General features: G+C 48.4%; 2 protein-coding genes across 14 annotated transcripts in view; one reads left to right on the plus strand and one right to left on the minus strand.

The window, feature by feature from the left end:
• The window catches only part of LOC107052874, a 105536-nt gene extending 83907 nt beyond the window's left edge, over positions 1-21629 (minus strand). The window contains exons 1-2 of one of the 2 annotated variants that reach the window (XM_046939561.1): positions 20820-21629; positions 4244-6578 (exon numbers count right to left, since the gene is read on the minus strand). In XM_046939561.1, the coding sequence (XP_046795517.1) occupies positions 6563-6578; positions 20820-21181 (378 nt within the window). In that variant the 5' untranslated portion in view covers positions 21182-21629 and the 3' untranslated portion in view covers positions 4244-6562. Of the gene's footprint in view, positions 1-4243; positions 6579-20819 lie in introns of those variants that run through there. The other variant, XM_046939562.1, reaches the window with a different exon arrangement.
• Positions 1-27068, plus strand: part of SLC8A1 (solute carrier family 8 member A1) — a 117516-nt gene that overhangs the window by 12319 nt on the left and 78129 nt on the right. For 10 of the 12 annotated variants that reach the window (XM_015283436.4, XM_046938494.1, XM_046938495.1 and 7 more), the window contains exon 1: positions 5555-5581. The exons of 1 other annotated variant lie outside the window; for it this stretch is intronic. The gene's annotated coding sequence lies outside the window, so the exon portion shown is untranslated. Of the gene's footprint in view, positions 1-5554; positions 5582-20432; positions 20659-27068 lie in introns of those variants that run through there. One more of the 12 variants, XM_015283437.4, reaches the window with a different exon arrangement.

Raw genomic sequence — 27068 nt, forward strand, 5'->3', positions numbered from 1 at the left:
GAGTTGTTTAAGGAAAGGGACTTGGTTAGTGTGCAATATTGGAGGTACGCGAATGGTTGGACTGGATGACCTTGGAGGTCTTTTCCAGCCTTAATCATTCCATGATTCACTTGCTTCTGCTCGTTAGGAGTCTGGACTGGTGAGATGTGGGGTTTCTAGCAGAGGAGTTCAAAACCGTCATATCTCCAGTGCTTTAAATAAATGAAGGCAGCTGTCTAAGCTACACGTCTATCCTAGCCAAAATATTGCTCATTCCAAGTGGATTTGCTTCGTTATAAATCGTCTACAAATAATTTAAAAAGCGACAGCGTTTCTTAAATTATCTTATCAAGCTCTTTAAATATTGAAATGCATCAAATATTAATGTTTGGCAATTCAGGGTATCCTCAGTCCTGGTTGCTGCAGTACTCTGATCAGCATTTGAGCCATCTTCTGCCAGTCCTAGGATCCAGAGAGTCCCATTTAGCCCTTTCGTGCGTGCTCAGCTCCAGGGGCACTCTTTGCAAGATGAAAACATGGAAGCTCAGAGCGCTGGGAAGGCTTCAGCAGGAGTGGAGTAAGGAAGGAGTCAGGCATGAGCAGAGTCAACGTGCAATGCTACATGCACCACCTAAGCATGCTGCTGGTTGCAGGAGTGATCTCCAAGTCCCTCAGCACAAGAACCAGGAGTGTTCAGGGTTCATCTACCAGCACTTTGTGGAGCAGACTGCCCCAAACTGCAGGCCTTGCTGTTGCCACAAGGCTTGCAACCAGGCAGATAATTTGGCAAGGCATCAACAAGAGGGTTTTGATGGAGCCCCTCTTTCCCTACTCTCATCCCACCACAGTCCACTGTGTTGCAGCGGGGATTCAGCAAAACAAACGCATTCTTCTGGAACGCATCAACTTAACCTAATCAGGGGAGTTTCTGACAGAAATATGTTCCACTGGAAAATTTCTGACCAACACTAATTAGCGTTTTTTTCTATTAGCTTTGTCCTGAAGGCATGATAATATATGTCTTAATGATGGTGAAATTATCACGTAATGATGGCTAAGAATTGGGCACTCCCCAGCTTTTAAGCATCTCTGCTTATCCTAAACGTAAAGGACTTGCTCACTTGCAGAGCCTTACATACTTAACACAAGGAAAGAATGGCTGCCCAACTTTCTTGCACTTTACCTGGGCATGGGCCCAACTGCATTTTAATCAGTTTGCTTTAAGAAAAAAAAAAAAAAGGGAATTGTGGATTTTCACTTACAGTGCAGTAAGGTCCAAGTTACTTTGGAGACAAGCCTTGTGTATGATGAGAGATAGATCATGCTTGAAGGGCTTGTAAGATAGGTGGTAATAAAAAAACAAGAAAAAAAAAAGGAAGACAGAAAATGACCCAGAAATTCAGATTTCCTCTCTGTTCCTCTGCCATATGACTGTATCCTAAGTTGAGTTAAGGATAATTTCAGTGGTGAGAGACCTCTGGAGGTCCAGCCCCTGCCCGGAGCTGGGCTGGTTTCCATGTTAGATCAGGTTGCTCAGAGCTGCATCCAGCTCTCGCAGCTCGTAACACTGCATAAGCGCACCTGAGCAGCACATCTGAACGTGTGAAAGACGTCAGCTGCAGCCTGTTCTTCCAGCCTTCCTCCCCAGCAAGCCTTTCATTTGGAACGGCATGCAAGCCAAATGCAGAATAACAACTCCCTGGCGGTCTTTGGGAAACGGCTGTGAACGCTGGGCATATGGTGCAGCTTTTGCTGCAGCGAGAATACTGCTACAGGGTCTCCCAGGAAAGCAAGCAGCTATATTTAAACCACGCTTGTGAAATTCGCATTGATATTCAGAAGAGAGGCTTCAGTGCCTCTTTGGTGACTTGAAACTGCAGCACAGGCGGGGTTGGCACTGGGGACTGAAGGTGTCCATAGGGGGACCAGGCTCAGTAGATGAGGTCTGACCACCCTGCTCTGGCACAGGCACCAGCCCTGCTCCCAGGCCTGAATTCCTGTCATTCTGCATGATGCTGTGCCAGGCGGAGCCGCAGATGTCTTCTGCCTGTCTCCCCCCCCAAAGATGGGTTTTTGCCCCCTTCTTCTGCTTGCTTTAGGGAAGATGAGAGGAGTCAATGGGCGTGAAGGGATGAGGTGTTTTATTTCCATTTCCTTGTGGCCTGCTGGGTAGCTCAAGCATGTTCAACCCGTGGGCCACATGTGGCCCAGCCCACCCTCTGCCCCGCACCATCATGGCGGCCGCTCTTCATAAGCTAGTGGGATACTTGACCTTGTTTTGTCACACTGATGCATCAGTCGGGTTCAGTGGCAGTGGTTGCAATTCGAAGTGAACTCCCAGGTGTTTGTCAGAGATTTCTGATGATGTTTTACTCTTCCTGTGCTTAGTCCTTGAAAACAGTTGTTCACAAATGTAAATACTGCCAAAAAATGGTGACATGGATAAGGTGTGACTGTGAAGGGGGGGGTATTTCTCTCTGGTAGGAGAGGGCTTATAAAGGCCTCATAGAGACACAGTCAGATTTTTGAGTTGAATGTCTGATTGCGACTCTATGCATTCCATTTGAAAATTCATAGGTAATGTATTTATGTAGACTGAAAATGGAGTCACAAATACACAAAAAAGTTCATTGTTTTTTTCAGCAATCTTGAAACCCATTCCCAAATCCCTGTATCAGAAAGCAAAGCATGGCTGCGTATTTTTTGCTGTCGACAGGCCAGCGTTTAGCAAACGTATCACAGTGCACACAGCCATTTGCCATAACCAACTCAGCACCGCACTGTGCCCTCCCCGTGTGCCGGTTTCAGCCCGTGCCAATTGCACACCGCTGTGTGGTTGCTGGGAGCGATGGGTGCGTGGCCAGGCCGGGCTGGGCCACTCAGTGTGGCAGAGCTGCCATGATGGTGTGGGGCAGGGGGCAGCCACAGGGTGGGCTGGGCCGGGCCGGGCCGCATGCAGGTCACAGGGCCACAATCAGAGTTGCCTGGACTAGATGGTGACACTATTATTATCTATCTTTTTTGTTTTGCTTTAGAAAAATACCTTTCCTCTTACCATCCACATGCCCTGACACCAACTTCACCTCTCTCACCGGGGACAAATGGAAAAGCTCTTGATGGAAAATATGAGCAGCTCTTTGGCCAGTCAGTGTAGAGAGCTGAGTTCAAAGCAGGTGGTGTCACTCATACGGGGGATGATACACAGCGGCTGTGCTGAAGGGCAGGACGTAGCCAGAGAATTGCCTGCTCCTTTGACCTTTCGGTTCCCCAAACCTGAGGGCTGTGTCATCATCTTATTTGCAAGTACCCAAAGCAACAGACATTTTTCTTATGTGCACATCTGGGTTTCAACATTTCCTTTACAGAAAAGAGGACACTTCTGAAATGAGTTGAAGCCAGAAGTCTTGCTTTTCTTAGCCTATTGTGGTAAACTCTTCAGTTTCTTTGGAGAAATGCAGTCACACCCAAGAGACCTGGGAAACTCAGATGATGACAGTTCTTGTTTGGGGCTTGTTTTTGGCTTTTTTGTTTGTTTGTTTTGTTTTTGGTTTTTTGTTTTGTTTTGTTTTGTTTTGTTTTTTTGGTGCCACTTTGTGACAGCTTCATTTCCATTCCTATACAACCCAAGTCAAGCACGGAATGATCACATGGCTAACCCCAGGGAAGTCAAAAGTATTATTTGCATGTTTTAAGTTAAGCGGGAGTCCAAAGGCTTTACTGATGCATGCAGTACAGGACAGGAGGTTCCCTCCTGAGTCACCAGATCTGTCAGACAGGCATCAGTGGCGGGGATTCCCACCTGAGCACCCTCCTGAGATGCACTTGGCTCTTCTTGAAAGGCTGGAGAAATCCTGGGACAGATTTCCAGATTCCCACTGCTCCATACATCAGACACTAATCATTTGACTGGCATGCCAGAAACAGGATGGTCTCCTTCATTGAACCATAGAACCATCATGCAGTTTGGCGAAAGCCTTCAAGATCATCAAGTTTGTACTCATTCATTTTCTACACATGAATCCTTTTGCTGCCTGTTTCGTATATCCAACCCATACGGGACTTCTGCTCAATGTGGAACACAGAAGTGTGCTCTTAGGGCATGGGATGCCAGGTATATGCTAGAAACCTCCCAGGAGCCACATTAAAATATACACCTCCCCCCAGTTTCTTATGTACCAAAGAGCAGGAGATGAATATGTTGTTTGAAGCAGCATCTCTTGATTGGGTAATTTGTAATAACAAAATCACAGCTTATCACTAATTGTAGGGCTGGAGCTAGTGAGAGCTTAAAAGACTTTTATTTTGCCACGTGTTTAACAGATATTTAGGAAAAATCTCAAGCGAGCACTGATGAATGTCAGCGGGTGCTGTTTTTTTCTCATTGAGGAATTCAGTTCCACACCTTTGCTCCATACACACTTCCACGTCAGACGCCATTGTGTCAGACTGTCCCTCTGCTGCCATCTGTCACATGGCAACAAAATTTAATGGGATACTGGTGGGAAGGTTCAGCCTCTACTGCCATACCACCAACATCTGCCTCTGATGCTGTGGGCCAACATAATGAAATAAGAAGCATTACTTTCAGAGCAGCCCTTCTATGACTGGTTTTCTGACCTGTGGCATGGTATTCCCCATGTTAAAAAGACTGTTTTGTCCAGTATCAGCCCTTTGTGAAACAGAAACCTGGTGAGGTTGGAGGGGTGGGAAGGAGGACGAGGATTAATTTAATCATAACGCATCTGCAAGAAGCTTCCAAACAACAGCTTCCAGTCTTTGGTGCTTCAGGCACGTCCCATAGTGGTTACTGTATTATCAGAGGAATGCTTCCTCCTGCTACTGCTGCTAATCTGGGAGCAGTCACGTGGCTCTTCCATAATCTCTCTCTCCAAAAAATTTGACTCTTAACCTTCCCTTGCTGCAGACATGATGTATATTGCATTGAAATGCTTCCAAGTAATAAACATTCAAAACCCTGACCTACAAGCAAAGCAAAGAAACAACAGCAACAAAAAGATATTTCTGAGAATAAAGTGCATGAGCTTGCAGGAAAGAGTGAAGAAAAATCAGTTTTGGTTGTTTCCATTTGCCCCCACTTAGGAATCACTTTGGAAATAATAGCAAAAAATTTAATCTGGGGAGAAAAAAAAAGAGAGAAAAAAGAAAAAGAAGAGAGAAAAGAGGGGAAGGAAGGAAGGAGGGGAGAAAGGAAGGAGAGGAGGAAGGGAGGTAAATAAAGGGAAGTAAAGGAAGGGAGGTAGGAAGAAAGAAGGAAGAAACAAAGAGGGGTACAAATCAAATAGGGGATCTATCAGGAAAGACTGTTATTTATTTATTTCTGCTCACTGATGTGCCAGGTGAAACTGAAAGCTGCCAGATAGCTTCTTTTCGACAGCTTGAAGTTACTGTTGGGAACAGATCCATGTATGGAAGCAAAAGCAGAAAAGCATAGATAAGCTGAGATCCAGCTATGCAAACCATCTTTAGAGACACTTAAAGGACAAGTACCCCAGCTCCTTTCCTTCTGGTAAATATAGAGACACTATCATATGAGGGCTTTTTTCCATTCTGCTGTATCCACAACTGCTGAGACTCAGCTGGGGTAAGTGAAAATGGATTCAAGCGTTTCTGGGGAATAATTCGGGTTTTGGTTAACGCGGCATCCTGAGAAAACCCGTAAATCTGGTGCTGTGGGCTGGCTCCTGTAGCAGCATAGCAGTTAAGCTCGGAGCGAGGAACGTGACGTGTAGCAGCTTTGTTGCTGGAGGGACAGAAACTTTCCAAGTGTCTGAAAGAGGCAAGAAAAAAGGCTTCTTGGAAAACAAACATTTTATCACTCGTGATGTGGGCTTTCAGGACACCCCATGCCACAGCTTCAATGCAGGGGTAGGAGAGGTCAGAGGTGGCTCCCGGTGCCTGAGCCCTGCCGCGTTACTGCTTGGAAAATCCTTCACAATAGTCAAGGGGCTTTTCTCCTCCGGTCTGCCCTACTTTCGCTTTGAGACGTCCAGTTTGACGTGTGCGTGGAGCTGAGTGGACATTAGGAAAAGCATGTTGTAAACGGCTGCTGTTTTTCTTGGCGCACGGAGGCAGTTTCTCAATGTTTCTCTCCAGATTTGAGGTTGATTACATCCTGTGCGAGGATTTTTGGTCTGGCTTGAACTGTCATTACAGCGTGGTGGAAGTCGACCCCAGTGAAAACAGCTGTGCGCTATTGTGACTATTTCCAAAGCACAGAGGTAACGGCTCTCCTGCAAACTCAGAGGGAAACACGTTAGCTCTCTGAGCTGGGCACTGGCAAAAAAAAAAAAAGCCAAGCATACACTTGGCAGAAAGGCTTTCTCCACTTAAGCGTTTTGTTAAACAGAACACACACACACCAAAAACAAAACAAAAGGCCACACAGTCGTCCTCTTGTAGCCTTGGCTCGAAATCTCGTTGGTTTGGGGCCGCCCAGTTTAACATGAGATTTTTCTTTAAACGCTGCAGAACAGCATCTGTACGTCGGTTCGTGTGCTCTCAGGTGTTAAAACACGGTCTGCATGCTCCCACTGCAAAGTGCCAGGTAAAGCTTTCTCATTTTTCAGATGGTTGATAGACTGGAAAAAACAGCAGAGCAGGTGAAGTGAAATTATACAGAAAGAGCTGAACGTAATATCAGGAATGTGACTGAAATTGTCGGAGATTTCCAGAGATACGATGACAGATGATCATAAAGGGAAATTACTAGACCACAAATGTCATAAGCATTTCCATTCATGAATGAAAATGCTTTCCCTTGTTGTTACATAAGGAGAATATAATGGGAGCGTTCACTTGAAACTCCATAGTAAAGTCTGCTGCCGAGAGGGTCTGTGAGTGCAGCCCTGGTTTCCCCTTATTTAGCAAGCATTTCTATGGACATTCGCACAAGCCTGGCTTTCACACTCACTGAGCTGCTTATCTTCCCTTTGCCTGGTTTCTTCTCGTGTGCTGGAAATGTTCACAATTAGGCTGCAGCTGAGATCCGTCTGTGCCAGACAAACTTCTATTTTTTATGACAAGTACCTTTCAAGCGCTTATCACCTTTCTATAGAAATGCAAGCACGGAAATTAATCCTAAACTAAACTGGGCCAATAGCTTTTTAATTGCTATCAAGCTGCTAGTAAACAACCCTTTATGCTGCTATTACAATGAAAGGACACTCCTACACTCCTCGCTTACTGGGATTGCTTCCATTGCCATTGGGTAGAGCTGCACCGAGACCTTGCAAATGACCTCTCCTTTGTGTCCTCCTCCATCAGCAGCAATACCATACAGACTGTTTCATCCCTAAAGTTTATTACTATTACCAGCATACTAGCCGTTATTAATATTTACTGTCAATTAGTCCTGGGTATTGTTGGTGTTTGGTCTTTTGTGCAAAGCTGGCAGGATCTCATTCTGAGACCTTGGGCACAAATATAAATAGTCAAATCACCTTTGCAGTCCTAAATACAGAGTTTCTTGTGGGAAGGGACATGTGTGCTGTGTAGTATGCCCAAAAAGAGACAGTCCTCAAAATAAATCACACAGAGGAGGGCTATGCCATGAAGTCACTAAGCAAGGATTTTGCAAACCGGCTCTGGCTTGCATCAGGCCAACTGTACATCCTCCTCCCTTCAGTGACTTCAATATTTTTATGGTGATTCCTGAATGATGGAGTTTGGAAACCATCTCTGTCTTAATGAGTCAGAAGATTGGAGCAGATTCTGGGGACACACTGACAGACTGATTTGCTTATCCAGCCAGATACTTTTTAATGCCTTTCTTCTAGGGAAAATGGTTTGTAGGATGTGTCATAGCTCTCTGTAGGATGTGTCATGTCTCCCATAAGGAGAGGGAAGGAGTGACCATTCCCCATTCAAGACATACCACAGAAAGTCAGAAAGTGTTTTATGATGGTCCTTTACAGATGGCTCTGCCTCTGGTTTAACCAAAAAAAAAAACAAACTGATGGCTGAGGAACCTAATGCTTCAAAACTCATATGAAAAAGTGCAGCTGTTTTTGGCTTTCTTGTGCCCAGAACGTGCTCTCTTCTTCTCCTCTCTACATATTCAGGATGTGGGACAGCGATTGACCTGGGGTGGGTTTCACCAGGGGACTCACAAACACAACACAGGCAGTTTTCCAAAATGAATGGCATCTGGGGAGAAGTCTGGCTTTGCAGGCTGTGAACACCACATGCAAACACTGCAGTGTGTCCTGCGCTTGCCACCTGGTGCAGCTGGCCGCACAAAGCCACTCAGCATCCTTCATGCACATGTGGCCACCGTCCTTTCAAATAAGCGTAGCATTTCAGATGGGACTTCAAAATACATTTATAGGCCCGTGTTTAGAGAAACTGCTGCCGTTTTTTGTGTCATGGCACTAAACTGTGTGCTGTCCAGCTTCACAAGCTTTTTCTTCTTTATAAAACTTCAATGCATAATAACTAACTGCACATTTTGGAGAGATGGGTAAATAACCTTCCGCTGGTCTAAAACCAGTTGTCCTTTTTAGTCACTTACAGACACTACTACTTCCACACTTCTGTCCCGTGACACGAGTTGCCTTTAATGCAGACTTGCTCTTACAAGACAGTTCTTTGTGGTACTGAGTTTTCATGTACTTAGGATCTTGCTAGCATACTGAGCCACTGTGCTGCTGAATTGTGCTCGTACAAGGGGAACCCAGGGACAGGGATTTGCAGGCAATCCAGTGCATAGAGAAAGCCTTTTTACAAGTGTAGGGGGAAAACATGGCATGAATGCAGAGTTGTGTTACCTAAAATGTTCGGTTTTGAGGTTAAGGCCTTCAAGATCAGAGTGCAGTCATTCTAAGATGCACAGAGGGATTTTTCCAGAAAGGGATGGGAGAGCTCTCAATTATGCACAAGGAAGAAGAGCAGAAAGAAAGAAAAGTACAAAGGAAACATACTGGGACACCTGGGTGGTGGAAGGGGTTTGCCTGGAGGTGGACCAAGCCATGTGTGTTGGAGAGGACCTTGTTGTCACCAAACATTTAATCCTACAAACAAAGGGAGATTTTGTTATCGTCCCCTCTCATCCTCCAATCTTCCATGCGCTGCTGTGGGGGAAGGCAGCAATATGACAGCCTTAAGTAGTGGTGTTGTTTTCTGCCAATTTACAAGTAAATCAGGCAATTTCTGAGTTGACATTCAGTGTTTAATTGATTCTTTAAGGAACTCTTGTGTTATTCTGGCACTACATTGGGAGAAAACATGGCAAATCAATGTAGCATGTCTGGAGGCCTTCAAAACTCGGTTTATTCTTATCTAGGGCTCCAACTGTTCCTGTGATCTAATCGTAATTGTATTCTTACTGCATGGGGTCACTGCAGGGCAAAGCTGAAGTTGTTTTGGTTTCCATACGTCAACATATTTGGATTTCTTTTGCATTTAATGCTAAACTTCCTTCTGAGTTTGGGATGTTTGCTGTTAGGATCTTTCCCAAATCCCTGGAATGTAGAACTATGACACTGCTAACATAAAAGGCAGGTTTCAGTTTCTCATCTCTACATCTGGGCCTTCTCCAGACTCTGGAGAACTCCGCATCAGTTTATTTGTACAGAAATGTGGGCAGAGGTAGAAGGGAAAGCACTCACAGAGCTGGGATTCGGGAAAATGCCAAAATTTCAGTAAACCAGGAAGATAAACGCCCCAGACTGAGTTGGGCTCTACTCTGCTTCATGATTCTTAATGGCTTGTCTGCTAATATCCAAAGAAGAAAGCATTCTAGAGCTTCTTCTGTCAAAGAGTTCTGTTTGAGTACAGATGTTTTTCCCCACGGGCCTGGAAGCTTCAGTGTTGGGACTGTTTTAATTCACAGGGGAATATGCTATGTGGAATGAGGTGTAAAGCCCTTTTCCTCTCCTCAGTCTCCCAGTGCTTTCAAGCCCTTCCTTTATCCTGTTCAGGATGTTTCAGCAGAGGTTTTGTCCCTGGGATGTTTCCCAGGTTGTCCCGCAGACCACAGCATGCCCTGGAGGTTGCAGACTAATCCTGCATGACACCAGCACACACCATTTCCTGTCCTTTCAGAGAATTGTCCTTCCTCTCACTGGAACATTGACTTGGCTTGTTTTTCTTTTTCCTCTTACATAAGCAAAAGCAGGGAGCTGAATGAAAATGCAAAAATGGATAAATAACAAAATACATCAAGTGCAGAAAAGCATCCTGCAAAGCTGCTGCCTTTCTATCCTCCCACCAAGACTTCCTTGAGTCCCTCTTGGAAACCTCTGCACAGCAGATGCTTCCCTTTTGCTTTCTTCTCTGCTCTGAGGTGCATCGGATACAATTCTTCTACATCATTGAACTGGGGTTTGATGGACCAGTCTTATCTCTTGCCCTGCAACCTCTCCATCCTTCCAAATCAGCATGCTTTGAGGCCCATGTCCAAAATTAGCAACCTGCAGCAAGGTTGAATCTTTACATGGGGACCACAGAGCCCGTCTCTTTGGGACAGCCTGCTCTCATGCTGGTTCCCAGCTCCAGTGATCACCATATCCACACGATGGTATAAGGAAGCAAAGCAAAGCAAAGGTGACGTCTCCTCTTCGGGCAACCAATTCTCAGCTCTTTTCTTTTGCTGCAGTTTGGCAAGCGTGACATTAAAAATGCCCCCATGCTTTCTTTTTGGCTTACAGAAAGGCTCCAAGCAGAGATCTTGTGCTTCTGCACTAGATGCAGCAATAAACATTTGGATTTGCTGCTAGTGCGCTGAAACTGCCAACGTGTATACAGTAAAAGTAAAACCCTTCCTGTGGCCACAGACCACAACATGCTAGCGATTCGTGGTATCATCCTGTTATTCAGTGAGTCATTGTCGCTGCTGAGAAATACGCTCGGTCAGATAAGTTGCTAACAATAACACTGGATGTGAGAGACAAGTGTTTGTTTTACTGCGGCATAACTTATTCCATATGGTCCTTTACAGCACGTTAAGTCACTCTGGCCTGCCAAATATTGTTCCAAGATGACCTCCTGGATTTAGGTTGCTCTTTTGGAGCTTAGCTATTCGAGGAACGGCTCTGGAAGTATTTTCTGTCCAGGGTAAGTGCCCGATTCAGAAGCAAGACAGATGCTCTGGATTGCCCCACTGAGCTGGATAAGTAGGTCTTCGTTTCTGTTGACCATCCAGAACGGTGGTGTTTACTGCTTTGCTGACTGCTAAGACAGCTTTCAACTGTTAGCCACATGTTATACCAGTGCTCTGGCAGAGGATCTTGACAATCCCGACTGAAGACCTAATATAGGTTTAACTTCTTAGCATTCACCTCCCCTGCATGTCTTTCAAAATTGCAGCCTAACCAAATCTTTGTGGAAACGTTCCAGCAGGTCTTCCAAATCTTATTGGTAGTGTTAATCTGTGGGCAAAATCCTGTACAAATGCAGATGTACACCTGTGGAAGGTGTCCTCCTTGCACTCCAGCTATATTACTCACAGATTTAACATTAAAAAAAATGAAATAGTCCCAGCACCACAGCAGGTCCTGTGCTTGTGCTGCTGCCACGTTCTGCAATGGACCCAGCCCATGGAACATCTGTCCACAGCTGAGACATTTACCCTTTTTCTTGAGCTGATTTGATTTGAAGTGAATTCTTAAGAACAACAGCAACCAATATTGGAGCACTTTAGAGCTGTACTGATAACCTCATCATTCCCCTGACATATGACAGATCTGCATCGTAACCTAAAAGAAAGAGTTAATCTTGAAGGTTCGCTGCTGTGAGTATGAATGAAGCTGTCTGTTATCACACGGAGGAGTAAAAGCGTATACAGATCTTGCATGTTTCCTTATCAAAAAAGAAAAAAGCTTTGTACTGGCTATCAGTGAAAATCTGCTTAGTGAGCAATTGCCTGTCTGTTTGGCAACCAACCACTGGGTAAGATTCAGGACAAATCATGAGTACTTCGTAACAATTAATCGTTCTTTTGTAGCTGCTTGAAAATCTCCATTTTAAATCCCCAGAGACTCACCTGAAGATCCATAACGCGGTCACAGTCCTTGCATTCTTAGAGGCCAGGGTAAGCCTCTTCCAAGTACACCTGGCATGAGTTAAAATGCCTGAAGATGCACCTCTGTGATGGTGCACTAGAAAACCTTTGGCCTTCAGCAACGTAAAGGTATCCAGTTTAAATGTTCATACCTTAAAAATAGCCAGGCAGACTATTTTTAAAGCATGCTTTGATGCACAAACCTAGAGGAATGCTACAAAACAGGACAAGTTTGTAAGCGTTTCAAGATATGCCGCTACTCATGTTTCCTAGACATTTTCTGTCCCTGTTGATAAAAACGTACCCAATTTTAACGTTCTTCTCTTTCAAACAGACAGTTTGATTATCTGGAAACGTGCCTTGATGTGTGCAGCCTACGGAAACTAACAAGACAAGTTTGAAGCCTTTAACCTTAATAAAGCTAATGTTTCACCATGCTAACTCCCTGCCTACATCCTGGCTTGTAGCTGCCTTGCTTGTCTTTGGAGGGGATTTCATGTGACACGTGTCCTTCCTTTTTTGACTGTGACTTGTGCAAACACTCCACTCGAGCCAGTTCTGTCCTCTGAAAGCCCTCACCTCAATGTGTTGGGCCCTGCGAAGAGCCAGAGAAAGGCCTAGCTGACCTCAGACCTGGCTGATGCAGCTCATTCATAGTGTTTTATTTTATATTCTTGTTTTGCCCCTTTGATCTCCCCAGGTTATGCTTCTTTACCAAGTTCAGCTCCTCCCAGACAAGCCATCCATCCGTACATCTTTATTCTTTCCTCACTGGCCCTGGGTTGCTGACTGTCTACACTTGTTTGTAATTCATGATATGGTTGCCTTGGTAATTTCTACTTCAGACAACAGTTAAGCTGGTGGTCTGCTTTTGTTACACTTGATGTTTCTTCTCTGCCATTTTTCATGCTGCTGTCTAGTTATCGTAGCTACTGGTCAGGGGTAGTCAGCTGCATAGACATTGTTCCTCTGTTTATTCCCAGTAGGATCTGGTAGCTTCTCAAACCATTTCATTGCGACATGCCTTAAGTTAGTCACCTGCATGGGCATTACTTTGCTCTGGGGAACAGCCAGCCATTCCTCGTGCTGCAGCTTGGGTGGGGAATGTGTCTGCACACTTTACGTATAGCTGTCAGGAGGGCAGGAGAGAGAGAGAAGGATTTGATAAGGATGTGAGGCAGGACAGATATTCACAAAACAAGTCTTTCCGTGTCATCAGCTCCTGAGAGCATCTGGGAAAGCTTCAAGCACAAAAATGATCAGAAGTTGCTAAGAGAGGTAACTGATGCCTGTCTCCTGATTGTTCATCTGCTCATCACCTTCTTTATGAAGTGATGCTGAGAGCTGGGCTGCTGACACCTGATCTGAGCGCAGTAGAGGTTTGCACATTCGGTCTTAAAAGCTTTCCATGACGCAGACTTCTCACTCTCTGCAGACAGTCCAGCTACCCACACCATTGCTCTCATGGCTAGAAAGTTTTTCCTTGCATCGAACTTCAGTTTCCCTAGCTGAAGATTAACCTCCTGACTTCTTATCTTATCAACAGTGGGAGTGGGAAACATCTATTCCTTCAGATTTATGAGGTTATGTCTTCTGTAGACTTGACAGTCTGCATTCCTTCAGTGTTTCCTCTGGGATCATGTCTTCTAGGCCTCTCACTTCTCTTTTTTATTCCCACCTTCCTGATGCCACTGATCATGTAAATACAGCTATTAACTCTGGAGTCTACTAATGCAAATAAAATGCCAGATATTGTTAACAGCTCTGGCACAAATACCAGAAATAGCACACTGATGTCTTGAAGATGCAGGACCCAGAAGCTTTCTTAGTGTGTGTGAACCACATGGAAGGGAGACAAATGAAGGAGAAAAGCCCAGGTGAGGCAGGAGGTGAAGCAGTAGTTTAGGCATGTGTGAATCCCCAAGTCTGCCCTGTTCTGTCCCCCCAGTGCTGCACATAAATAACAACATCGCAGCAACCTGTGTTCTCAGAATGACAGCTATGTGCAGGAAATTGTCTCACCCGTTAAAGAGATGGGAGAACCCATGGGAGAGAAAGAGTTTGTCTGAATAAGCAGAAATGCAGAGGGAGGAAGCTGGGTCTTGCACAATCTGCACGCATGTGTGCCTTCGCACACCCACCCGTGTCCCTCCTGCATTTGCAAACCCAGGAATGCAGCCTCATAATCCAAACTGCTTTGCCAGAAGCACAACTTCCCATAGGAGCAGATTTTCACAATGGACCTGGGCTCTTCTAACCTTGATATGGTTGGCAAAGTACCATCTCCCAGCGTTTTAAAGCACTGTGCAGTCTGGAAAGCTCTTCAGCTCCAAGCAGCTCTGAAGAGGCTGTGTTTGAAATTCCAGTTGGAGAGCAGGCTGGCACGTGGCATCACGAGGAATTTGAGACGGAGAACATCGGCTCACAAATAGTGTAGTTTCATTTCTCCAAAATCCCCCAGAAAAAGAAAAAAAAGCCATTAGGTTATCGGGAAGTTAGATCTGGCTTCTTCTTTGTTCGCATGCTCTTCATGTGCGGGGCTTCAATTACTACATTTAGAACATGAAGCATGGCACCGAGAAGATGGGCATTTCTGGTCCATGCATCTTCAGGGGTGCAAAGGAGAGAACGCTGCTCCAAAACAGCAACATCATATAGCAATAGCAGTCCCCATTCCCTGGACTTGCAGCTCAGGACCCCCCTGCTAGTGCAGCATGGGTTACAGCACCATTCATTCAGGTTCTCCTTTAAGAGAAGTCATTTCTCCTCCTCTTTTCTAATGGGCTTGGGTTTTGCGAGGTGTTCCAGCAGCTTTCTTGGCTTGGGATGTATAAATAAAATATAAAGAAGGTGCCTCGATGCAGCTGAGGTCAGTCACTCTTCACTTTTAATGAAAAGGTCTCTTTTCCCTGGAGTATGCAGCCTAGCTCAGGGCTGGCAAACAGATGGTGCCGAGGAGGCCAAATTACCTTCACAACCAGGGGCCACAGCCAGAGCTATGCACTACATCTGATTTGCCCTGGTGCTCCCACTGATAGCCATGGGAGCATCGCAGGAAAATCAAATGACGGATACGGCCTCATATGACACTGGAGCTGCTGAAGAAGCATCATACAGTCTTCAAATGGCAATCCTTGGCTTTCCAGGTCTTGCCACATTATCTTGTACTTTTGTTGTTTCTTGAAGTCCCAGCTGGCACACTGCAGTTCTGCAGCCCCTTGCAGGAGGCTCCTCTGCAGGCACAGAGTCCCTGGGCTATTGCTTTCACTGAGAAGCACTCTTTGATTGACCTTGCCTTGCATCTGCATTTCTAGTTCCTGTATTCTGCAGTTTTGCAACAGCAAAACAAAGCTGCTTTTTCTTTTTTTTTTTCTTTTCTTTTTTCTTTTTTTTTTCTTTTTTTTTTTTTGTGGGAAAAGATGCTAAGGGACAGGCAGTCAAGCAGGGGACATCTGGTCCTTCATTTTACAGTGACTCAGGCTAGGAGGCGGTTTTGGCCTGTGGAACAGGGACGGGAGTGAGATACTGGTGCTGTTGAGACAAATGACAGCTGCCAGAAGGCTTTAGAGCTTCTATCCCCCAAAAAGTGAGATTCTGAGGCTGTGTTCAAAGTGTGCATCTGGTTCTGCGCACTAAATGTTTGCGAAATACATGCAGCCCCTAAATCTGTGCCCTACAAGTTCTGCTTTCTGCTCAGCCACATGGCAGCTTTCCACATCCAAGGGCTCAGTCAGGCCAGCGGACCCCTGCCATGTGTTCATGGACCGTCAGGACTCAGACTGGGCCATATGCTGGGAAATAGCTGGGCAGGCACTGCCTGGAGGGCTCAAACAAAAGTGTACGAGGTACAGTGCAGAGGACTGCCCTTCCTGCTCCTTGCCTTGCCCCATTCCGCCCATCACGTCTCTAAATGCCTGATTTATCCTCCAACCAGCAAAGGCAGGTGTGAAGGTGAGACTGAAAGCCAACGTTCAAACTTTCTGGAACCTATGCCTAGGAAATATCTTTTCTGGAAACACAATTCATAGGGATCTCCAGGTCTCTGCCAAGAACAGAGGAGAGCCAAGGGAAGGTTCAGTGGGCACACGCACAAGCCTGCTTGCAGGGAGGAGCAATGACAGATGGATGGCAAGCCAGAGGTGACATCCCATCTGCTCCCACAGGATCTCCCTGGCACCTCCTGAGGGACTCAAGGAACACGTGGACAGAAATGACTAAGCACTAGCCATTGAGGGCTCGCTGGTTATACCCCAGCATTATCTGTACCCACGAAAGAGAGCCGAGACTAAAACATCTCATGTATGATGCTCCAGACAAGGCTGGTAGGACAGCTGCTCAGAAATATGTCTTTTATAGGGAATCTGGGGCAAGATTTTTACATGCAAGAAATATCTGGATGTTTGTGTCTCCCTCCTCCAAAGCATGCAGGAGCTCCGGTGTCTTCACAAAGCACTGAGCAAAGATTTGACCTGCACCATTCTTTCCTGCAAACTCTGCAGTCCACTAACTCCTTTATTTGCAGGGAAGAATCGTCTTTCTGCTCTGCACATGTAGCCAATATCCAGAAACCTCCTCCAGCAATTGCAGGGAGGTGCAGGCTGCTGTCGGAAGGAGCTGTGGGTGTGTGTGAATGAATGAATGAATGAACCATTCCTAAGCATCGGCACGAGAATCTCCATGATTTGGAGACTGCTAATTAGTGGTTGTAAGTGTGTTTGCAGCGGTAGGTGTTCTCTTGCATGGCTGCAAGGAGAGGCAGGGAAGAAAGATAGCTACCCCTTGAGTTATGCTTTTTTTTCCCAGCCCAGCTCCATATTTTACATGGCAATATTGAAAGGCAGAGCTGGATGTGTCTGGAAAGAGGTGTGTGAGGGGCTGGATAATGAAAGACATCTTCTCTCAGCCTATCAGCCTCATGGCCCTCCCAGCCAGGTACTTTTCACACAGATGAAGGTAGCTCACTGGTATGGGTGAGATAATGCTGCTTCTTTGGTTACGCCTTTCCTGCCTCCATGCAGTTCAGACTGGGTGACATGAAGGGCACATTTGTATGGGCTAATGAGCATCACCACGATGCTGACAGACTTTGGTTTTCTTCATTCCCCCATTCCTCTGATGTCACAAAAAGATCTTCCAGCCTAGGAGTGAGGAAGGAGTCTGCTGGAAGGCAGGGAGAGGCAGGCTGGGGACATGCCTGGCTCTTGAGCGAGCAGCCCAGCAGTTAGCAGGACGCACCAAGTTAATGTCTCCCTGCTCCGGAGGAGTTGTGTACCATATCCAGTGATAGAGCTGGGAAGTAGGTCAGCAACATAACCGAGAGAAATGAGGAGCTTTAGGGAGAATTTCACAGCTGACAGCTAATTAAAATCTGAGTTCTACTGCTTACTGTTGCACCGATTAGATTTCAGCATGCAGGGTGAAGAGCATCAGCAGGGATTGTGTTTGCTGCAAGGGAGCCACTTGCCTCAGCTCACACAGCTTGTGCCAGCTTGCACAGCGCCTTACATCCAGCAGCTGCTGCCAAACCAGACACAACTACTGGACACAGAAGGGTCTTCCCTAAACCAAATTATCTGGAAATGCTTTTCATCTAGTATGTAGGTAATAAGTTCTTAAACTTAAACCAGAATTACAGACCAGTAACTGTGGCAATGCTTGTAACAACTCGTTGGTTTGTTGTTGGTCAGTTCATCACAGAGAACTTTTCAAATGGGTTTTGTGATGTTATCCATGTCTTACATTAGATCCCAACCAGAGAAATGTGGTTTCCTATCCCCGCTGGGGAAAACAGTGATACAGAAATCTTATCCTCCCCACAGAAAATAAATAGGATGGAAGGGAAGGGAAGGGAAGGGAAGGGAAGGGAAGGGAAGGGAAGGGAAGGGAAGGGAAGGGAAGGGAAGGGAAGGGAAGGGAAGGGAAGGGAAGGGAAGGGAAGGGAAGGGAAGGGAAGGGAAGGGAAGGGAAGGGAAGGGAAGGGAAGGGAAGGGAAGGGAAGGGAAGGGAAGGGAGGAAGGAAAGCACAAATGAAATCTGAAGATAAACTTCTGGCTTGCTGTTGTGCCAGCGGTGACATAAATTGCACACATGGCTGACCAGGTGAGAGGAGAAGGTGTAGGAAGGTGCAAGAGCTGGGAGTGTGGCTCTGCGTCTGCGGGGTTCACATTGCACCTGAGGGCCTAAGCACAGAGGGCTGCTCAAGGTCACTGGGTACTTGCAGCTACCAGAGTGTGGGTCATTAGCTTTGGTCCTAGTTAAAGTAGTTAAAGTGATGGAGTTTTTCCTGGAGGGCAGGACAACAGGTTCATCTGCTCCTTGCTGGTGCCAACAGAGGGTGGAGGAGCTATTCAGGCATTGCAGGAGGGGAACTGCCCACTCTTGGGTCAGCCTGAGGTACAGCAAGTCTACCTTGGCTGAGTTCTCTGGAGCTGCTGGCTTCCTGCAGGATCTCCCATGGTCAACTATCTAGTTGACCAAGAGAAGCTAGTTGAAGGTATCTTACTGGACTTCAGTAAAGCTTTTGATAGTGTTTCTCACAGTATCCTTCTGGACAAAATGCCCATCACAGAAGTAGGCATAAATATAATCAATGGGTGAGCAATTGGCTGATGAATCGGGCCCAAAGGGTTACAGTAAATGAAGTTACATCAGGCCAGTGGCTGGTCACTAGTGGGGTTCCCCAGGGCTCCACTTTAGGGCTACTTCTCCTTTGTATTTTCCTAAGTGACATGGATATAGGACTAGAAGGTGTTTTGAGCAAGTTTGCTGACAATATTAATTTGAGAGGAGATGTTGACTCCATCAAGGGTGGAGAGGCCTCACAGAGAGATCTAGGCAAATTGGAGAGCTGGGCAATCACCAGCCACATGGAGTTTAATAGGAGAAGCACCCAATTCTGCACCTGGGGAGAGGAGCAGCCCTGGCTGTACATACAGGCTGGGCATGAAATGTTGGGCAGCAGCCCCGCTAAAAGAGATGGGGGCTCTGGCTGACAGTAAGTTGTACAGGAGCCAGCAGTGTGCCCTGACACCAGGAGGGCCAACTGCACCCTGGGGAGCACCAGGCACAGCGCTGCCACTGGGTGAGGGGAGGGGCTGTCCCCTCTGCTCTGCGCTGTGCGGCCTCATCTCCTGCGCTGGGTGCAGTCTGGGTGCCACAGCACAAAATGGATGTAAAGCTATTAGAGAGCATACAAGGGAGGGATGCAAAGATGGGGAAGGGTTTGCAGGACAAGGTGTGTGTGAGGAGTGTGGAGGTCCCTGGGGTTGCTCAGCACAGAGCAGAGGAGCTGAGGGGAGGCCTGATGGTGGCTGCAGCTCCTCACAGGGAGCGGAGGGCACCGCTGAGCTCTGCTCTGTGTGACAGTGACAGGGCCTGAGGGAACGGCATGGAGCTGTGTCAGGGGAGGGGCAGCTGGGGGTTAGGGACAGGGTCTGCCCCAGAGGGCGGTGGGCACAGAACAGCCTGCCCAGGGCAGTGGGCATGGCACTGAACTTGGCAGAATTCAAGAAGGGTCTGGACAACACTCTCAGACATATGGTCTGAGTTTTGGCTCCTCTGTGGAGCCAGGAGTTGGACATGATGATCCCTCGACGGTTGGGATGACGATCTTAGTGGCTGTTTCCAGCCTTAATGATTCAGTGATCTAATGGTTCTCTTCTTGGGTCCCTTCCAACTTGGGATATTCTATGATTCTATGATCCCCCCCAGCTCCACTGAACCCCTGCAGGAAAGAAGGCAGTGAGGGTTCAGTGGCTGTCCTGGATGTGGCCAGATGCAGAAGAAATTCCCAAGACACTAAGTGGCTGGAGCACCCTTGATTGTCACCTCACAGCCCCATGACACCCACTGTCCTATGCAAACATCATGGCACTGGGGATGTGATGGACGGAGTGAACCTCAAACCCGGGCCCCTTGGGACACCCCTGGCCTCTCTGCCTCCAGACAGCAGCAAAGGGGACTGCGACATACACAGCAGTGTACTCCTTGCACCCCGCTGCCTATCTTTCCATCCCTCCCAGGGCTCCCTAACCCAATGATAGAGGAAACCGCGATGGGGGGGGCGGGGGGTGCAGCGCTATGCCAGCTGCTCCCTTGCTCTGCAGGGTGCAAATGGGGTCGGGCTTGCTCCGGCAGGCTGCAGGGCAGCCGGGGCTGTGGGATCGGGAGCTGGCAGGGCTGGGGGCAAGCAGGGCAGGGCTGGGGGCTGCCCCGGGCAGGGCAGGGCAGGGCAGGGCAGGGCGGGCAGGACGGCCGGGGGTGGGTCCGCAGCCAGCCCTGCCTTTCAAAGTCCCTCGCTCCGAGGAGGAAATCGGGAAATATTTCCAGCAGCAACAGCAGCGGCAGCGGCAGAAGGAGGAGGAGGGCTGGAGCCGCGGAGGGGGGACGGCGGCTTTCTCCGCGGGGGGATGTGGAGGGAGGGGAGGCTGCCTGCGGGGCGGGCCGGCTGAGCGCATCCCCGGGGCTGCGCGTGTGTGCGCTTCTCCATCCATCCCTCCATCTCTCCCTCCCTCCCCTCTCCCTCCCTCCCGCCCGCCCGCTGCCGCCGCAGCCGCGCACCGGGGCTCCGGCAGCCGCCCCGCGCCCCGCCGCGATGCCCCGCCGCTGCTGAGCCGGCCCCGGCCGCGCCCGCCGCCGTCCCCCAGCCGCCCCACCGCCAGGTAAGGACCGCGACTCGCCGGCCCCCGCCCTACCGCATTCGGGGGTCCCCGAAACCGGGCGGGGACGAGGCGGCCGGAGCCGTGCGGGAGCCCCTGGGGAAGCGGAGAGGGGGGATGCCGCCCCCCGCCCCAGGGATGCTTTTTGCGAGCCGGCCGCGTACCTTGAGGCGAGGCGATGGGGCCGATGGCGACGCTGGGGGCGCCTCCCCTTACTCGGGAATGCGGGAGCGGAGAGCGGGCTGCGGCGAGCCGTCCCCCCCGGGGGGCTTCGGGCATCTGCCGCGGGGGGAGCCGCGCCCCCGCCCAGCAGCGCTGCGGGCTCCCCCGGGCCGGGCTGCTTTCCGCCGGCCCCGGGGTTTTCTGCCTCGAAACGCTGCCCGAAGTGAGCGATAGAGACACCTGCGGCCACGCCGAAATTCCCATTTTCCTCTCGAGCGGCGTGCGTTCCGAAGGGCTGGCATGAAGCAGCACGCATCACGTAGGCTTTGTCTAGGTGGAAGCATGGCTGGGGCTCTTCCGTCATCTCTAGTTTAATTCTTTAATCGTAGCCTTGTTGCTTCCCTCCCCGCCGAGCCATGCTAAGCAACCTCGCGCTCGGCTCTGTCTCCAGGGCGAAAGCAAACTGCCAAGACGTCGTAGAAATGCAGCAAGCGCTAGGGAGAACCGGCGTCTGGAAACGAAAGCTGTAGTAAAACCACAAGGTCACGGGAGTGTGGGTGCGAGCGGTTGATTTCAGGGCTCCTCTTGCTCATGCTTCGCTTCAAAGCCATCCCTCCGGTCCCAGATGTTGGAAAGCCGTGAGGCGGGTGATGGGAACGGGGTTACGGGGAGGTTGGGGCTCTCCACGCGCTCCGCCAGTTCCCGCTTTGGTTTTCCGATGCTTTTTTCACACCACCAAGAAGAGGAGAGGTGTGCTTTTATTCAGAAAGGGGAAGCTGGGATGCTCGCACGTTGATGTGGTGATGGCAGCCGGGAAGAAACAGCTGTGCTGCGTGGCTTCGGCTGGGGCAGCGGACATGGCCAAAGAAAGGCATTTGTGTTCACTTGGGTGCGTCTGATAAACGTTCCCATCTCCCCTTTTCCTTCCTGCTGGTTCTTTAATCACAGCTTTGCACCTCTTACAGCATTTAAACCAAACAAAGGCACGGCCAAGCATTTGTACAGCCAGAACCCCCCCTCCGTCTCTCCGGGGAAGTTGATTCGTGGCCTGACTCCTCTCATGCCCCACCAGCTCTTTTTCTCTGGAGATACAAACAGCTCTGAAGCCCAGGTTGGGAGATGCGTTGCTCAAAGCTCCCTTCGTACCGGGGTTTGTCCTCAAGATATTTGAGGATGCGCTCACTTTTCATCCTAGCATCCCTGAATGCTAAAACCAAAGAGCAGTTCTAAGCCAATGAAATTTTGCCTGCTTCTTTCCACCATGCTCTCATTGAGCTGTTTGAGGTCTTACGTGTATATTTGCCTTGAGATGGCAACGTTGGCTGTTACGGGGCTGCCCAGGCTGAGCAGATTTGCTCTCTGGGCGCTGCTGCCCATGGCATGAGGTTGTCTCACATCCCTGCTCTCATGATGCCACGTAGGTACAACCACTTCTCTGCTTGTCCTGGCCTTTCTTTGGCGGTGTCCTGCTCTGCTCAGGGCCATCATGGTTGCAGTTTTCTAGCATTCCACGTAGGACAGATGTTGGTTTTCTGCTCTGTTTTTGGTGCCATACAGTCCCGCCGGTTTATGGGAGAAAAGCATCTCTGTTCTCCAGCATCCCAATGAAATTCAAATCTTGCAATAAAGCCCGAGGCACCGGCATCACCGGAGGACCGCCAGATTCCTCATGGCCAACACAGATGATTGTGATACGGGCACCACAAACAACCTGAGCAGCCTAAGTGCTGGGTGCTGGCTGCAACCTCTCTCCAGCTATTTTCAGGAAGCTCAGAGGAACTCGGCTTTCTCTGTTATCTCTACCCCTCTGGCAAGTTTAGCTGAAATTGGGTGGGGGGGATGGACAGACAGACATGGAAAGTGTGATTTCATAGGCCTGGCTTCCTAAGGAGATTTGCTGCTGCGGAGATGGAGAAGGTGGGCAAAGCGGAGTGGAGGGGTGGCCAACCCTGACGTGAGGTAGGCCTGGCAGCACTGGGGTCTGACTTGGTGGCACTGGGGCTCAGCTGCCTTTCTGGGATCCAGAGATCTAAAATCCAGGTGGAGCTGGGGACAGGGGAGGGGTCCCCAATCCCTTCTGCTCCTTCCTGCCGTGGAGCCCAGGAGAGCATCCCACACACAGCTGCCAACCCGAGGGACGAGTGGGCACAGGCAGGCACGAGGAGAGCAACAGGCCTGCTAATTCCTCCCGTCCTATGGTAGCCCTCATGTCTGGGCAGATGATTCCTCCCCCAGGCTACCCGGGAGCTCCAGGCTTGTTGACAGCATTTTATCCTCTAAACAGTCATTTTTACAGCGGGAAAGGATGCCGCTCGACAAAGAAAAGACAAAAAGGCGTTGTGAGGATAGGGAAATGGTTTGAAGACAGCAGCAGCGAAGAGGGGAGATGTTAAAAAGCAGCAACATGGCACAAAAAGAAATTAAGGATTTCTCCCTTGCTTCTCATTTCCTGGCATTTTCCTTGCTGAGCCTGTGTATCTCGGGGAGAAGGGACAGCTCGCCACTCGGTCTCTATGCGTTAAAAAGCAAAGCTGGAGCTTCCCTCGCAACCACTCCTAAGCTCATTCTCTACAGGCTTGCCCCCAGATTCAACCAATCTGGCTGAAATTTTACATCGGGGCCGCTTTGTTTTCTCTATTTATCTGTTTATTTTGGAAAGTTGCTGGGGAGATTGTAGGAGGGGATTGGATGCTGTGTGCAAGAAATAGATAGGATACTTGGAAAAATCAGTCACAGACTGATAATTATTCTAACTTCTTAGTGGCCTTTACAGAAAACAGGGTGGTCTGATGTGTATTTTACTCAATTGGCTTCGTAAAGGGCTTGTGCCTCTGACTATATTTGGAAAGGTTTTGATGGTTTTTGTACTGATGCAATCAGGATGCTGACGGCCTGGAAATCATTTTCCTGATGTGGAGATCCGGAGGGTCATGGGCAGGGAATGCCAACAGCTTCAGCATGGCAGAGCTGGGAGAAGGAAGAAGGAGCAGGGCTGCGAGCCAAGGGCTTTCCAAGCTGCGTTTAAAGCGACATCGCACTCTGCAGCGCATTTGGACACAGCAGCTTTCCTCCATGGGTTCAGATGTCTGGCCAGCGTGGTATTCGGCTCCTTCTCCTGCCTGGATGGGTAAAAATCACAGCTTGCAGGAGCTGCGCCATGGGGCGGTGTCCAGATCGGGGCTGTTGACATCCCTTTTGTGTCCCTCAGCTTCAGGAAGCTGGACGTAGGCTCCTTGCTGATTTCCTGATTGATTCTCAGAGCTCAGACAATTTGTTGGTGCTTTCTCCTACAGTCATCACGTCTTTTCCCAGGGCAGGATCTGCTCGAGCCGCCCTGCTGTAAATCACACTGCTGCTTTCAACAAAGTGCAGGTGCGCAGGATGCAGCATGGCCAGGAAGGGTCAGAAGGGGGGTGGAGGAGGCTGTTAGTCCTCCGGAGATGGAGAGACAAGATAGGTGTGAGTCCTAGCCGTGGAGGAGAGGTGTGCAGAGCTTTCCCAAAGGGAAATGGCTTGCATTTGACTACTGGGTGCTGCTTGCTTGCAAGACAACCTGGGAGAAGGATGTGAGGATTTGAAGAATTCAGGTTTCAAACAGTGCTGCTCCCATGTCGCACTGGTGGCACAGCCATGGGGATGCTGTACAAGCTGGCAGTAGAGTCACCATTGTGCTGATGGTACAGTGGGGCAGGCACAGCTGGGTATCTGTCTGTGGTGCTGGCTGTAATGATGTGAATGCCACTGGGTTACAGCTGCTGTGTGTTGCAGAATGTTTGCTCTTGAATGCTCGAAAAATATTCCCTGTAGAAAGTCTTTTTGTGCGGCCACTCCTTCCTTGTGAACCCAACCTTTCTTGCCCAAACCCTATACCAAAGGCATCCAAGCTAGCAGTATTATTTCAGTGCTCTGAATAGCAATGCTGCCTGTTGCAGTTGGTCGCAAACCTCATCACACAAAGGTGCAGGGTCTAAAAGTAGACATGGTAAGGGCGAAGTGCCCAGATGGGGATGGGACTTTGGAGAGGCTGCTGCAAAGGAAAAGCTGTGCATTGCTGAAGCTCAGAGCAGCTTTCAGGCTGGCTTTGCATGCAGCAAGCAGCCAACCCAAAGGAGTATTCCTGCCAGGGAACGATCAAAGAGGGGTCCCAAAAGCTGCTTTCTCCTGAGCTGCAGGCTGGAGCAAGAGCTAGGAGCACAAGTTCTCTCCTACCAATTTGTAAAGCCCAGGTCTGGGGGAAAAACTCAAGCTCCCTTTTCCATCCGAAAGGCAAATATCTCTGCAACCTTCATAGCCTTGCTCTGTGCAAAAGCTGCTCTCTTGGGGGTTTTACAACCCTGAAGGCAGGAATAAAAGCTGGACAAATGTCCCTTGGCTGGGGTCTGGATGGAAGCTGAGCTTGCCTCAAAGGGATCACACATTCCTGCAGGCTCTCCCCTCTGGCTATGCGAAAACTGCTGTTAGTGCTTTGGGAGCTTTTGGGGAGCCAAACTGGGGGCTGGCTCTGCCAGTTAGCTCCAGCTCTACTTGAAAGACCCCAGGCACCGGATCTAAGGAGAAAACGAGCTCTGGGTCTGCTTTGTGGTGTAAGGGCAATGCTTATTGGCAGGGTTGTGCTGACCCAGGGTGGTGGCTTGTGGCTCGTCACCACACACACACAGCCAGCTCATGCGTTTGCTTTTCTTGTTGATGGCCTGGCTGGGAAATGCAATTGAGACACCATAATGAAAAGCTAGCAAAGTCGGCTTTGAAGGGAGGGCTGGCATTCTGGTAGCCTTGCTTCTTGTTACAGAATAATATGAATGATTTGCCTGGGAATATTCCTACCACTGCCTCTGCAGCAGCGTGCTGACCATGGGCCGAGACCCCGTGCAAATGCAGAGCAAGAGGGTCTCCGGGGACTGAGCTGTTTATTTTGGATTGAGCAAATAAAGAAACACTGCTAATTTTATAGCAGCTGCTTCTCTGAGAGATTTTGCGTGTCAGACTCCGGTTGTATATGCATAACCAGCGTGTTGTGGCCAAGCATTTTCTAACCCTCCATGATTTCTGAGTCTGGTGTTAATAACATTGATTGTGAATTGGTTCCAGGAGGGAGGGGGGAGAAGAGGAGGCGGGCTGTGAATCTTCCTTGATGACTGCGCCACAGAATGTTGGAGAGTGTCCAGTGCAAAGTTGGGGGACGCTATGGCCACTCAAAGAAAGCCACTTGCACATTGCCAAGGCTGGCGTATCTTTCCTTATTAAGCTCCAGCACTTCTCTGAGCTGAGCCCTCCAGAAAAGTTCCACATCTCTCGTCTCCGGCAGGCTAAGAGAAAAATGTTGTTTGTATATGGAGAGCTGCATGGGAAGGCCAAAAAGATGGATTGCTCAGATGCAAGCCTCTAGGCCTTTGTTCCTCCTGTTTAACAAAATATGGGACTTGATTAAGAGAAAAAAATTGTAGTAGAATATTTGAAAGAGAAGAAGATGGCAAATAAAGTTCAAGTGACTTATTAATCTGATTTAGTGGGTGGTTTTTTTCTCTTTTTTTTCTGGCTGAGAATTCCAGTGCTCAATTCCTTTTAAGACGGCAGGGTTGGTCTAAAGTGTGATGGGACTCTCCTATTCTTTATGACCTAAATCAGTGACCCAAAGCATAATATTTTCTCTAGAACCATCTGTTTTCTCCTCTTGCCAAGGGGATTTCACAATGCCTGGTTGCTCTGAATAATTGTACATGTACAAGGATATAACTTGCCACAGGGAGAAAATTAACTAAACAAGGGCAGGTGGATGTTTTGAATTTTCTGTTGAAACTACTGCCCTTTAGAAAGAGATGGTGAAGAACCACACAGATAAGTAATACTTTATGCCCAAACTATTTTTTTCTTAAGCACACGCATTTTAAAATAATACTAACAATAAAGAAGCACTTAGGAGATATTTGGGATAAACAGATTAGATACTAAGCCAGCCTGTGTTTCTCTTTACCAAACATCTCCAAGACGTGCTTTAAAGCAGCGTGAAACACAGTCAGGATTACAGATGTTGGGTCATGCTTTGGCTAAACTTCAATGACCGTGAAAGCACTTCTGCTTCAACTTAGCTATCCACCAAATGGCATGCAACCAGCTACTCTTCTTTACAAACATCACGTTTTCAGCTTCTTACTTCGGATCTGCAAACGACTCGTGCCTGCATTCTGAGAGGCAGAATATGCACAGGGATTAGAGACTTCTGACTCCAGCAGGAAGAGCTTTTCATAGCATCT

This window comes from Gallus gallus, chromosome 3 (assembly GCF_016699485.2).
Source record: "Gallus gallus isolate bGalGal1 chromosome 3, bGalGal1.mat.broiler.GRCg7b, whole genome shotgun sequence".
Taxonomy (NCBI): domain Eukaryota; kingdom Metazoa; phylum Chordata; class Aves; order Galliformes; family Phasianidae; genus Gallus; species Gallus gallus.